This window comes from Panicum hallii, chromosome 1 (genome assembly GCF_002211085.1).
Source record: "Panicum hallii strain FIL2 chromosome 1, PHallii_v3.1, whole genome shotgun sequence".
NCBI lineage: Eukaryota > Viridiplantae > Streptophyta > Magnoliopsida > Poales > Poaceae > Panicum > Panicum hallii.
This window is the reverse complement of record NC_038042.1, coordinates 7,377,115-7,390,613: the sequence shown is the minus strand read 5'-3', so window position 1 is coordinate 7,390,613 and position 13,499 is coordinate 7,377,115. Positions and strand designations below refer to the sequence as shown.

General features: G+C 53.5%; 1 protein-coding gene across 1 annotated transcript; it reads right to left on the bottom strand.

Moving 5' to 3' along the window:
* Positions 1 to 291: 291 nt before the first annotated feature.
* LOC112881676 (berberine bridge enzyme-like 13) lies at positions 292 to 3,168 on the bottom strand. Its single transcript, XM_025946486.1, has 2 exons — positions 2,915 to 3,168; positions 292 to 2,604 (listed from the first exon to the last, which is right to left on the bottom strand). Exon 2 carries the CDS (start codon positions 2,522 to 2,524, stop codon positions 818 to 820), a length of 1,707 nt encoding a protein of 568 aa, XP_025802271.1. The 5' UTR covers positions 2,525 to 2,604; positions 2,915 to 3,168; the 3' UTR covers positions 292 to 817.
* Between the last annotated feature and the right edge of the window lie 10,331 nt (positions 3,169 to 13,499).

Here is a 13,499-nt window from a genome sequence, read left to right as displayed (position 1 = left end):
AGTGATAGATGGTGCAGCTCGATATCGCGGCTCTGTTGTCTACTGTTTCTTCCGAGGTGCTGCTGAATGGATCTCCGGGCAAGAAGATTCAGCATTTTAGAGGAGTTCGTCAGGGTGATCCACTCTCTCCAATGTTGTTCATACTTGCAATGGATATTCTTGATCGGGTGATCAGAAAAGCAGCAGTAGTCGGCATTCTACAACCCACTGGTCTTGAGCCCGTCAAGTTCCACTGCAGCTTCTATGCTGACGACGTTATTTATTGTTAGAGTATATTTGGCAGTTGTAGACTGCAATACGTAGGGGAGCCTTGCCCCCAAATCTATATACTCTATATATACGGGCCGAGGCCTTAATGCAATACAATCCATTCATTATACGCAATTTATTCTCCTACAATTATGTTCACCTCCCCTGCAACTCAAGAAACCGGGACGATCATGAGACTGCTGGGTATCTTCGGAGACGCTTCAAGTTTGAAAATGCTCCTTGACTCCAATCGTCGGTGCTGAAGATGCGCTGGAAAGCACAAAACGGATTCTGCCTTGTGAAATCCAAACTTTCCCGATCAGATAGATATCTTGGGCCATTGGCGGAGCCACCTCGAATCGAGAGCGCCATTTGACCCATTGGCGGCTGACCCCCCCTCTTACCCCTTTGTTCTACCAGAAATGGCGGCTGAGCAAGCTCGGCTCCGCTGCATTGTAGGAACTCGCATTCCCTATCAACCTCCACTGGCCCACTGCAACATCAGCCTACAGTAATACACACTCCTACACAGCGTTTGCAAGAACAGAAGCTCAATGCATCTCATCAATCAGCTGTCCAAAACCAATCCACTCTCACTCTGCTTCTCCCCTGCATCCGCCACAACCAGGGGAGGGATGCTCTGCTCGCTCCAGAACACCTGCTCGGGATCCACCACGCCCTTCACCATGGCCAGCCTCCTGAAGTTGCCCCTGAAGTACATCTCCCCCCACGCCCTGGCCGCCTCGTAGCTCGTCTCCCCCTCCACGTTCCGCCCCAGGTCAAGGTCCCTGAAGTTGATGTACGCCGCCCGGGGCCTCGAGCTCGCGTACGGCGTCATGAACCCGTGCACCCCCCTCACCCACCCGAGGTGCCCGTCCTCGTAGGACACGTTCGCGTCGCCGCCCCACTTGACGAAGTACTGCACGTTGTACAGGTACCGTCGCCGGTGCGCGTACGGCGTGGCGGACTCCGGCGTCGCGCCCATCGCGCCGCCCTGCGGGTCGATGTCGATGGACCCGCCCCTGTCCTCGACGATCCTCGCGAGGAGGCCGGCCAGGCCGGCGGCCGGGATCGGGGAGGTCAGGTAGTCCAGCTTGATCTTGTAGTAGTCCTTGGGCTGCAGGGTCCGGTCGAGCAGCACCTCGGCGGGCTGGCCGTTGGTGTAGCCGTAGAAGTAGAGCATGGATTGGATCCAGCTCATGTCCCTACAGTCGCTGGGCTTAACGCCGAGCTCCGGCAGATGGGTGCTCATCTCGGCGACCATGCCGCTGCAGTTGCCGAGGAACAGCGACTTGAAGACCACCAGTGGGTGCCTCTCACCGGCGGAGTCGAGCTTGGGTTCTATGGCCGCCTTGACGAAAAGGTCGTCGGGGAGCGCGTGCGCCACGCGCTGCCACTTCGTCAGGAGGCGGAGCGTTGATTGGGTTTGCCGCTGGTCTCCGCGCCGGAGGAGGCGGCGGACGGTGAAGGCGGACACGACGCGCGGCACGGGCACCAGCTGCACCGTCCAGGAGACCACGACGCCGAAGCTGCCGCCGCCGCCGCCGCGGAGCGCCCAGAAGAGGCCCTCGCCCATGGCCGCCCGGTCCAGGAACCTCCCCTCGGCGTCCACCACCTCGGCGCCCACCACGTTGTCGGCGGCGAGGCCGTGCTTCCGCATCATGGGCCCGAACCCGCCGCCGCTGAGGTGGCCCCCGACGCAGACCGTGGGGCAGATCCCGGCGGGGAACCCGAGCGTCCCCCCGCTCTCGCGCGCCACGGCGTAGTAGAGCTCCCCGAGCGTGGCGCCCGGGCCGACCCGCGCCTCGCGCCGCGCCGGGTCCACGCGCACATCGCGGAGCGCGGCGACGTCGACGACCGCGAAGGGGCGGGCCCCGGCGGCGCGGGGCAGCACCGCGCGGTAGGAGAGGCCCTCGTAGTCGTGCCCGCCGCTGCGGGCGCGGACCGTGAGCCCGTGGCGCCGGCAGCAGGCGACGCAGGCCCGCGCCTCGCCGGCGGTCGCCGGCGTGAGGAGCAGCGTCGGGTGCGGCGTCCGTGGCGAGGCGAAGCGGAGGTTCTGGATGGTGGCGTTCAGCAGGGAAGGGTAGGAGGGCTCCGACGGCGCGTGGACGATCCGGGACGGGTCGGCGGTGGTCGGTGAGACGTTGGCGACGCAGCGGAGGAAGCTCTCGTGGAGGGCGCCGGCGACGTCGTGTTCTTGCTCCTGCGGGGAACAGGGCGAGGCTGCGAGGAGCAGAAAGAGGAGGAGAGAGAGGCCCCCGAATCTTGGCTGCATCACCGCCTTCGTCTTGCTGCTGGCCTCGCCTTCTTCCACCTCCAGCTACACTGCTTTTGCTGTGGCTACGCAAGGATGGATTAGGGGCTGTTTGGATCCAACGGAAAAGAGAAAGAGAAAGTGCAAAACTTTTGCTTTTTTACTTTTTTTTTTGCACTTTTGGATCCAAACATCCCAAAGTGCAAAAAGTCAAATGCTACCGTAATTTTGCTAATTATGGATTAATTAGGCTTAATAGATTCGTCTCGTCATTTAGTCCTCATCTATGTAATTAGTTTTTAATTAAACTATATTTAATACTTCTAATTAGCGTCCAAACATCTGATGTGACAGGAGCAAAAATTTTACCATTTGCCCTTTTGCCATTTGCCCTTGGATCCAAACAGGCACTTAGTTAGCACCTGCGATTCAACAATGTTGGTGATGCGATTGTGATAGCCTTTGAAAAATAAAAAATCGAAAGGACGCGAATAGAGGGGACACACACACAAAAAATTCTACGCTCCGCTGGCTGTAATTTTGCAGGTTTTGAAAACGAGATTTTTCTTTGCTCCTACACCCGAAGTTCTTGGTATTACGGTACCTTCCTATTGTAATTCAAACTCGTCTTCATCCCCGGCTGTCAATCTAGGTGGTATAGATTGACAATCCTAGCAAAAAGGGGTGTAAGAATTCTTTCAGAATCCTAGCAGACTGAGCCAATTTTGCCCGTCCCTATGGATTGCATTCTATCTTCTTTTCTGATCGAGCAACTGGAGTATTTTATGCGGTCCTCCCTTCTAGAACCCTTCAAAAAAATTCTTGAATCCGGAAAGGCCAGTGGCAGCAACTGGATAGTGGCGAGGAAAATGATGGCAGCAAGGGCCAGAGGGGTCACTGCTCACTGACCGTGAGTTAGGGTTTGTTCGTTTCCGGGTACCTAAACTTTAGATGGGTCACATCAAAGAGAATCTTATCATTTAGAAGTATTAAATAAAATCTAATTATAAAACTAATTGCAGAACCCTAGTGCTAATTCGCGAGACGAATCTAATGAGGTATATTAGTCTATGATTAGCGAATAATTACTGTAGCATCACTGTGGTAAATTATGGATTAATTAGGCTCATTAAATTTGTCTCGCGAATTAGCACCTAGCTGTGCAAAAAGTTTTATAAACAGATTTTATTTAATACTTCTAAATAACAAGATTCTCTTTGATGCGATGGGTCTAAAGTTTAGATAGCAGGATACGAACAGGCCCTTAGTCAGTTGTGCTGTCGTTTTCAGGTGCCGCGAGCTTTCAACGGTAGCTGATAGCTCAGCCATGCCGTTTCTCTACTCCAGCTGAACGAACCAGTGTTCATGTTTCCTACTTCAACTGCCTCGTGCGCGTAGGTGTAGGCGTTGGCGATTTTGACGGAGATTGATCTGAACAAACCAGCTCAACTGACCGGGAGTGCTCGAGGCGCGCGTCTTACCCACCGAGTCGGACCCGGACTCCGACGTCCGACGAGGAATAATCCTGAACGGACTCGTCACCGTATCGGCGATCGACCCTACGAAGTTCCGGGCCTCCTGCGCATATATAACGGAAAAAGGAACTACGGATTCGATCTGAGAGCTGTAATGTAACATCCCGGATTTTTCCGGAATGTTATCTTGGTGCAAAAATTATGAATTTCAAAAACTTTTTCGTGTTTGTGCTTAGCTAGATCGAAATTTAAGCCTAAGTTCTCTCCATTTTGAACTCTTAGTAAAATTCAAGTGAAATTAAGGACTATTAAATGCTAGTGTGAATATTTGAAGTCTTTATATTTTATTGCAACCTTCCTTGTTTTAAATTTGTTGTTGGATATTCTTGTTTGATTTTCATTTTTGCGTGATTCCATTGTGTGGAATTTGAATTTGAGATGGGCATTCAAATTCAAACTCAATTGCTCTCCCTTGAAACCCCTGTGGGCCGAAACCTTGTGCGCAGCCCACAAGCCGGCCCAGCTCCCTCTTCCTTCCCCCGCGCAGCACAACACACGCACGGCCCACACGGCCCACGAGCAACCGCAGCCCAGCCCGGTCCGTCGCTCGCCCCCGCGCTCAGCCCTTCACCTTCCCCCGGGACGGCTGACGAGCGGGCCCCGCTGTCAGCTTTCCCCTTCCCCTTCCTCCCTCTCCCGTCGCAACCCGAAGCTTCTGCTCCGCCCCGCAGCGCCTTGAACCGCTCCGCTCCACCCCCGCAGCTCCGCCCCGCTCCGCCTCGCGACGCCGCTCGCCCCGCTCCGCGACAGGGAGCCCAACCGCCGCGCACCTGCTTTTCCCTCCGCCCGCGCCTTTTTTCCCTTTTCTCCCCCACTGCGGCCCCGCTCGCTCGCGTCATCCGCCAGCCCCGCGCGCCGCCCCGCTCCACGACAACCCGGCGTAACCGCCCGCGCGCGCGCCCCCCTCTTTCCTCCGCGCCTCGACCACCCGCGCCGCGAGCCCTAGCCCTAGCCCCGTGCCGCAGCCGCAGCGATGCCGCCACGCGTCCCGGCCCGGCCGTCGAGAACTCCCGGCCGCAGCCACCCCCGAACCCTAGGGCCGCCGCATAAGAACCCCGAAGCCGCTTCGCCCCAAACCCTAGAAGCCCCGGTCTCCCTTTCGCCGCCGCCACACAGAGAGGAGGAGAAGGAGGAGGTGAGCACGAGGAGGAGGAGGAGGACGCCGCCCCCCCTCCCCGGAGCTTCACCAGGCCGGCGCCCCGTACGACGCCCTCGACGCTGCCACGCGCCCTGCACGGCCCCGACCCACCGGCACCGACCCGCCACCGCGTCAAGCCCTTTCCCCTTCAGCCCCGCCGGTGAGCATCTCTGCCGCCGCCCCTTTTCTTTCCCCTGCTGCCGACGTGAGCCATGGGCCGCCGATGAGCCATCCGTAGCCAGCCGTAGGACTCCCCTTCCCCTTCCGGCCTCTGTGCCATTCTTGTGCAGGGACCCGTCGCGCCGCCCATCGACCCGCAGCCGCCGTCGCCCTTCCGCCGCCGCGACGCCACTGGCCTCGCCTTCACCGTGCCGCGCGCACACACACCTCCGCACAGACCGACACGGCCGAGCCTACCCCCACTTCTGGCCGCAACCCAGCCTTGCCTCGCCACGGCCCCGCCACAGCCTTGCCGTGCGCGGTGACCACACGCTGGCGCCGCGACATCGCGTTCGCGTCGCGGCCGATTCTTTGGGGCTTTTCCCCGAACACCAGCTGGACGTCCGTCCCCGCACGCGCCCGCGTCGCCCGCATGCACGCGCGCGCACCCGTCTGCCGCACCTGAGCCCGACCTGTCAGTGAGAAGAGAAGGATAGCAGAAGCTGTCGGGCCGCGAGGAGAAGGCAACGAAGCAGCCCAGCCCAGCGAGGAGGAGGAGCCGAAGGGAGAAGGCCGCCTGCCGCCAAGGCCCAAGGATCGACGCGGCCCAAGAAGAAGCCGACCCGTGAAGGACCCGAGCCGAGCCGGCCTACACGGCTGGATAGCCCACCTGCCCGAGCCGGCCTGCTAAGCCGCAGGCCGGGCTGAACCGCGAGCCTAGCCGAGCTTAGCTGGGCCTCGAGCCGGCCCATCACCTCTTTTGGCCCAAAACCGACCCAGACCGAACCCTTTTTCTTTTTCTGTTCTGGCCTGACCCGTGGGGCCCGTCTGTCAGCCTCGGGGTGAGGCTGACCGGTGGGGCCCGTTGACCGCAGACCCCACCTTGACCGTTGACCGGTCAACGCTGACGTCAGCAGGGCCCATTGCTGATGTTAGCATCCCGGACCCCCCCTGATGACGTCATGCTGACGTCTGCATGCCACGTGGCACACCCTGGTGCTGCCACGTGTCTCTGTTTAATGGTTTTCTTTTCCAAAATCCTTTTTATTAATTTCAGAAATAGATTTTTCCTTAGGAAATTCATAATAAATTATCCGGACCTCCGGAAATTATGAAACCAGTTTCATAATTCTTCTAAAATCAAGAACCACCTGTTAGAATAGGCATTGTGGTGATTTGGATCTTATTTGCAACCTTTTTGTGCACTTTTGCACTTTGGTCCCTACTCTTACTCGTATTTACGAATAGGACCCGACCGCGAGGAGTTGACCAACGACCAGGACTACCCGGAGGCCCAGGAGGACTTCGACGAGACACCAGGTTCACGCCCATCTAGGATTTGAATCCCTATTAGGCATTTGCTTGTAGATATGCTATCGCTGTATGTGTATATACGTATATCGAGATAAACCTGCATGGCCTCTTTTATGAACCATACTCCTTGCCAACCTATCTTACTTGTTTATTATATGAAATGCCTTGAAAATCCTTGAATGTGTATGTGTGGGATATGGATGGATAGTCTTGGCGTGTGTGAAGTGGTTCTCTTCAGGAGTTGGTGATTAGGGTTTAGCCGGGAGTGGGCAACCTAACCCGATCGTGGATCGAGGGCTTGGGGTGTGTATCTTGGCACACCCTACGGAGTACCTGTGGCGGGTACAGTTTTGGTTACGTATTTGAGGTGTTTGGGGCACCTGTTAAGGGTGCAGTTGCGGACCACCGTGGTGGATACGCTTTTGACGAAGATGCCCGCTCCGGCAGATAAGGACCGGGTGAGAGTAACCATGACTTGTGGGAATTTGTTAAGCGTGCACACCACTTACCCATTATGAGGGTGGGCCCGGTCCGGGGTTAGCAAGCGCGGTACCAAGCCGGTAGGAGGATCGAGTATCGGTGCAGGGGGAGGAGGTGCTGACCTCACGTTCCCCGAGACGCATGGGAGGCTTCACAGTCCCGGGGCGACCTCTCGCGGGAGGATGCGCCCAAGACCCGAGAAAGCCGGATGGTGCCGTGGCTCCTAATTCCGTTTCAGTAGACCGGTGTTTCGTATACTAGTCGGCTGATCTCCGGCTAGTGTCGATTCGAGTGGGTCCAGGTGTACAACCCCTGCAGGGTGAAAACTATACGTATAGCCGCGTCCTCGGTTATGGACATCCCTACTCCTCTGTTGCTCTTATTAGTTAGTGTTACTCATGTTTTTTACCTCCCTCTAGATTATTTTTCCTGCCAGGGGGCAGTTGAGATGCGAGGAGAGGGAGTCCTCGCATCGACTTGGTGGTTATGGAAGGTGTGTGTGACCGGGAGTCCGGAATGCCGGAAGAGCCCGAGTCGGGAATGAAAGAAGTTGTGTATTCTTATATATATATTGCATGCATAGGGAAACCCCCAGCTTTACCTCTTGAACTCTTGTTTATCCGTAATGTAGACCACAATAAAGCTTGCATACAGATGGTGACGTGAACCTATCCCATTCCTTGGGGATAGCCTGGTACGATGCAGGATCCGACCCGGAATTCGACCCCAACGACGATGGATGGTACGACTGAGGCCCGAGCTACGCTCAAGTCGCCTGTGGAGGAGGTTCCCGAAGATGAAGGATGGCCGAAGACCTAGCTACCGTTTTGCGCCTTCTGCTTGTTCGATTTAGCTGAGAGGCTTGTAATAAATTCCGTACTACAGATCCTCTGGATTTATGTAATAATTAAACCCGTGATTGACCTCATAATGAGTATGACTGTGATATTATGCCTGAAATGAGTTCTGTATGTGATAGCGCTTGATCCAGGGACTATCACGATGATACAGGGAGTCGGATTCCTCGATTCAGGAATCCGGTTCGTTTCATGTAATGGCGGCGGCAGGAAGAGGATGGAGAGGCCCCGAGGAGGAGGAATCGACACCGCCGGTGCGGTACCACATGTCGGATGACGAGGAGGACAAGGCTTTCTACGCAAGAGCTGACCGGCCACGAACTCCAACCTCGCCGGTATACAGTTAGAGCCCCACCGTCCACGACGTCGGGACAGCTGATAATGACATGGTGGACGCACAGTCACACGGATCGCGGTACGTAGCCACGATCCGCGCCCGGGATCGTTCCTTCCAAATCGGGATCGGGATCACCGCGGTACGTACGCCGGGTCGATGCCTGGGACGATACTTGGGACGTCGTTCCTTTAGTCATGGGAACTTGGACGAGCGTGCGACGGGCGCTACGAGAGCAGACGGCGGCGGCATGGTTCGCGGAAAATGGGCTAGCCATGAGCGTGCGTAAGGGACCGCGTACCAGCGTCGGACAGAGGCGGTGGCGCGGCCTCCCCACGACGGACGGTGATGCAAACCGCGGCAGGTGCTAGCGGCGGCGGGCGCCGAGGCAGGAGCGGCGGTGGCGCGGAGGACGGGGCGCGAATGGCGACGGGCGCGGAGGTTGTTGACTAGAACTCACGCACGCACGCGCGCAAGAACACACGAAGTTTTGGTGCTACCCAAAAGAACCAGGAAGCGTTTCCTGATCTATTCCTCTTCCTTTTATTCTTCTACGAACAAGTCGTGGCCCGGCCATTTCGTGGCACCAGCGGGGGATCCGCGCACGACATCCGCGACGCGCATGTCGCTCGCATGGCGCAGCGTGGAGGCATGCTCAACCAGGAGCTCGGTCACGGCTCTAACAAACTCACCGAGAGCTCCACCTAGGATTACAAGCTCAGTAACAGAAAGAAAAAAAGGGAAAAATAAACTGAAACAACAAGATTATCTAACAAACTCCCCCTAATCTAGTTGTTGATGATGTCGACGACGCCGATCTTTGAGCGCAAGTGCAGGGATCGCACCCGGCCAAGTGGTTTGGTCAATATGTCCGCCAGCTGATCGTCGGTGTGGATCTTCTGGATGGCGACGTGGCCACCCTCGACGCACTCCCTGATGTAATGGAAGCGCGTCTCGATGTGTTTGCTCCGGCCATGAAAGACCGGATTCTTGCAGAGCTGAATCGCCGACTGGTTGTCGACGAAGATGGTGGCGCCGCTCGCTTCTCGCCTGTAGAAGCTCCCCAGCAAACGCCCGAGCCAGATGCCCTGGCACGCCGCGGTTGAGGCCGCGATGTACTCGGCATCGCATGACGAAAGGGCCACCATGGGCTGCTTCTGTGATTGCAAGTTACTGGAGCTCGGCCGAGACAAAACAGCACGACTGTGGTACTCTTCGATCGTCCATGTCTCTCGCCATGTCCGCATCGCTGAAGCCTTGGAGCTTGAGATCGTTGCCGTCCTTGGTGTAGATGAGTCCATAATGCAGTGTGCCCGCGACGTAGCATAGAAGGTGCTTGACGGCGTTCATGTGCTCCATCGTCGGGTTCGCCATGAAGCGGCTCACGTACCCGACCGCGAAACTGATGTCCGGCCGGGTATGTACCAAGTAGCGCGGACTCCCAACAATACTCTGATATAAAGTAGGATCGACGGCCGGATTAGAGCTGTTCTTACTCAATTTCAGGCGTGTCTCCATGGGCACCAGCGCACTGTTGCAGCTGTTCATCCCTGCCTTCTCGAGTAGCTTCGTTGCATACGCTGCTTGACTTAACGTGATGCGCCCACGTTCCTGCTTCACCTCGATGCCCAGGTAGTAGCTGAGGCAGCCGAGGTCGCTCATCTTGAATGAGCTCTTCATCTCCTTCTTGAACGTCTCGATCTCACCCGGGTCGGCGCCGGTGATGATCAAGTCATCCACGTACACGCCCAACAGTAGACGTTTTGGAAAAAAATTACGTGCGAGACGGCCACACAACGCCTTCGTGCGGACGTAGTCCCGATGCTCGACGCGTGGACCTGGAGACCATCGGGCGCACAACGCCTCCACGCGCTTTCTGATCGGTCCAGGCTCGGCTCCAACCAATTATCGGCGTGGCTCCGCACGGGCTCGTCTTCGGCACGGAAAAAAAAGGAAATCCTTCCCCAACGGTGGTGGATGCGGTGGCGGCAGCCTCCTTCCCAGCAGTTTTTGTCAAAATGAACAGGCTGCAATGTTTCATTCTCCTTTCAGCTCTTCCGTTACAAAATGATGTAACATCAAAACATCTAATCCAGGCTTCCACCTTACAATCTCACCTTGACAGAATTCTCTAGTGTACAATACAACATCACTGAGTAATTGAACCGGACTACAAACCATTTACCATCATATGTTTTCATTATTTGGCACTCCATCGAATTGCAATTTCCTAACAGCTGACAGAGCATCTTTATCAACTCCCACTAAGAGACTTATATATCCTACTTGCATAGCATCTGCCTCCATAACAGAAGAACTCACGTACATATCTAAGGTTGGCATTGTGGCATGAGCTTCCCCTCCTTGAACTGATGGCATTGCCACGGTTGCAGATTGGCTACTACCATCAATTGTACTGGTATTAACATCTTTTCCTGAAATCAGTAGTAAAAATTAAAACAAATAGTATAGAAAATACAGGAGCACATTATGCTTAAGTGGCTAAAATTGGTAATTATCAATACCTTTGTTGCTCACACTTTTCTTTTTCTTTCCTTTTCTCTTTTCCAGGGATATGGTTCCACGTTTATTCTTTGGGCCTTTTACCACATTAGGAACTCTAAATGTTACTTTTCCTGATAATGCATCAGTTGGACAAACAGTTGAAACCTCATTGGCTTTTTCTTGCACCTTGCTTATCCCATCATCCGCTTCCAAGTCCAACTTATCAATGGCTTTCTCTAGAGCATCAAGAAGCTCTTTTGACACCGAACACTTCAGTGCAATAGATGTTGCCTTCCGTGATATACATGCAGCTTGGGTTGTCAAATTTTCCTTCTCGGCTCCTTTTTTCTCTACAAGAAATTCTCTTTTTGCATATTTTGTCCATCTCTTATTGTGGTGGCAAAACAAAAACATCATTTATGTTGAAGACTTTGAGGGCATGCTTGCATAATATGCCTACACATTCTTACTTTCTGCAAGAACATGAGATGGTCAAATCTGTAATGTTAAATACAACTGTTGCTCCGTGATCAGATTGCATATGCATAACCTTATATGTCAGTTTTGAGCCCTCAGCTTTTAACAATTGTCCAGTTAACACAAATTGCTCTTTAAATTCTGCCTCAAACTCCGAATACATTCTACTTGTATATGATTCAGCTGCAGTCTTTAGCATAGGTAAATGTGGACTGTATGTAATTTGGCTCTTTCGACGTGACTGAAAATCTGCATCCACCTCATTTGCACGAAGACTAGCACATACCTTATCACACTCTACAAGGAGCTCTGAAAGACCAAGTTTCCGGCGAAATCTTTTCTTGAAGACGTTATTCATTCCTTCACTCCTTTGAGTAGATTCATATCAGCTGTAAATGAGTCACGATAGACAATAGCCCATTTCTTCCTCAAACCATATAGGTTTGACATCCATTGATTCTCCTCAAGGTTGTAGTCCCGCAACAACTCATGCCATTTCTTATTGAAGTAAAACTCTGATCTGTCTTCGTGGACACAACTCTTAAAAGCAGGTAGAAACTTCTGAGGATGCTTCTGAATTATATGCCCGAGATGTTTAGGAGCATTAAGATAAATATGCCATAAACAAAGATGATGACTTGTGTTTGGAAGTACATAAGCAATTGCACCTGCCATGGCTGCGTCCTGATCGGTGAAATTTATACTTGGATGCTTGCCTGACATTGCTGTTAAAAAGGTCTCGAAGAGCCAACAAAACGATGGAATAGTTTCGTCAAATAACAATGCCGCTCCAAAAATTATTGTTTGCTTGTGATGGTTCGTGCCAAGTATTGGAGCAAAAGGCATTTCAAACTTATTAGTCTGAAATGTGGTGACAGATGACACGGCATCACCAAAGCAGGCATAATCCATAATAGACTGACCATCTGCCCAAAAAAAATTTGCTATATGACCACTTTCCTCATCAATATCAACTGCATAAAAAAATGTAGGATCCTCAAGCTGCTTATTCTTCAAATAGGTGCATAGTGTTTGAGCATCATTAGATTCTAAGTACTTCTTGCGCTCACGACCAATCTCATTATTACAATCCAACTTTGAATATGGCACATGTTCAGCCCCTCCATAAAACTGCTTCATGAACTCATACACCTGGGCAAGTTTCATCCCAGCTTCCCGTATCTGGCCAATTAGCTTCCGATCGGCTTCTTTGATACATCGTTGGGATCTTAGATTTTTTATCTTATTTGGACTAGCAAGATAATGGTTGTGCTCAAATACAACTTTTTGCACCACCCAAATTCCTTCTTTACTGACCTTAAACTGAACACGAGCACCACATCCAGTCCTTGTCGTACCATTTGATGACTCATTTCTTCCGTATCCTTCGCTACTACAAACAATATACTTTTGATATAAGGTACCATCCGGTCGGCACTTTGTCGAGCTTCTTCTAATGCTAAACCCATTCTTTCCTGCATACGTGTTGTACATCTCATAAGCATCATCCTCCGACTCAAAAGCCAGTCCAACTTCATGAACGATCAAAGATTGCCCGATTTTATCCGGTATCTGTTGTAAACAGTTTAAGAAAATACAATCACAGTCTAGCATTATCGAACAACACGGACAAAATCGACAATCAAACAACCTTTACCTGTGTTGCCCGAACCTCATCTACATGTTCTGCGTCAACTGCTACCGTGCTGACATCAACGTCCGCATGTCCAGTGGCCTCACGTTCTCTAGCGGCATCACGAACTCCAGCACCATCACGATCTCCAGCACCATCACGATCTCCAGCAGCATCACGTTCTCCAATGCCATCACGAACTCCAGCGACATAACAATCTCCAGCGGCATCAACTTCCATGAGGGCTGCTAGCTAGGGCTGATCAGATGGAACGATCAGATCGATGGACTCAGCGGCGGCGCATAGCCGGTGCAGGCACCAGATCTGTAAGAGAAACGCGGAGCCGTGACGACCGTGCGGGAGAGGAAGGCCGAGCCTGGCTCCGATCAGAAAGCGCGTGGAGGCGTTGTGCATCAAGATGCTCTCCAGGTCCACGCGTCAAGCATCGGGTCTGCGTCCGCACGAAGGCATTGTGCGGCCGTCCCGCACGTAATTTTTTTCCGATGTTTTAGCCCCGTGCCGCGCGTGTACACTCCATGTTCCTTGGAACAGCACGTGAACCCG

Bases quoted from the DNA above. Each gene is read 5' to 3' on its own strand.
- LOC112881676 (XM_025946486.1), bottom strand. From the start codon at position 2,524: ATGCAGCCAAGATTCGGGGGCCTCTCTCTCCTCCTCTTTCTGCTCCTC.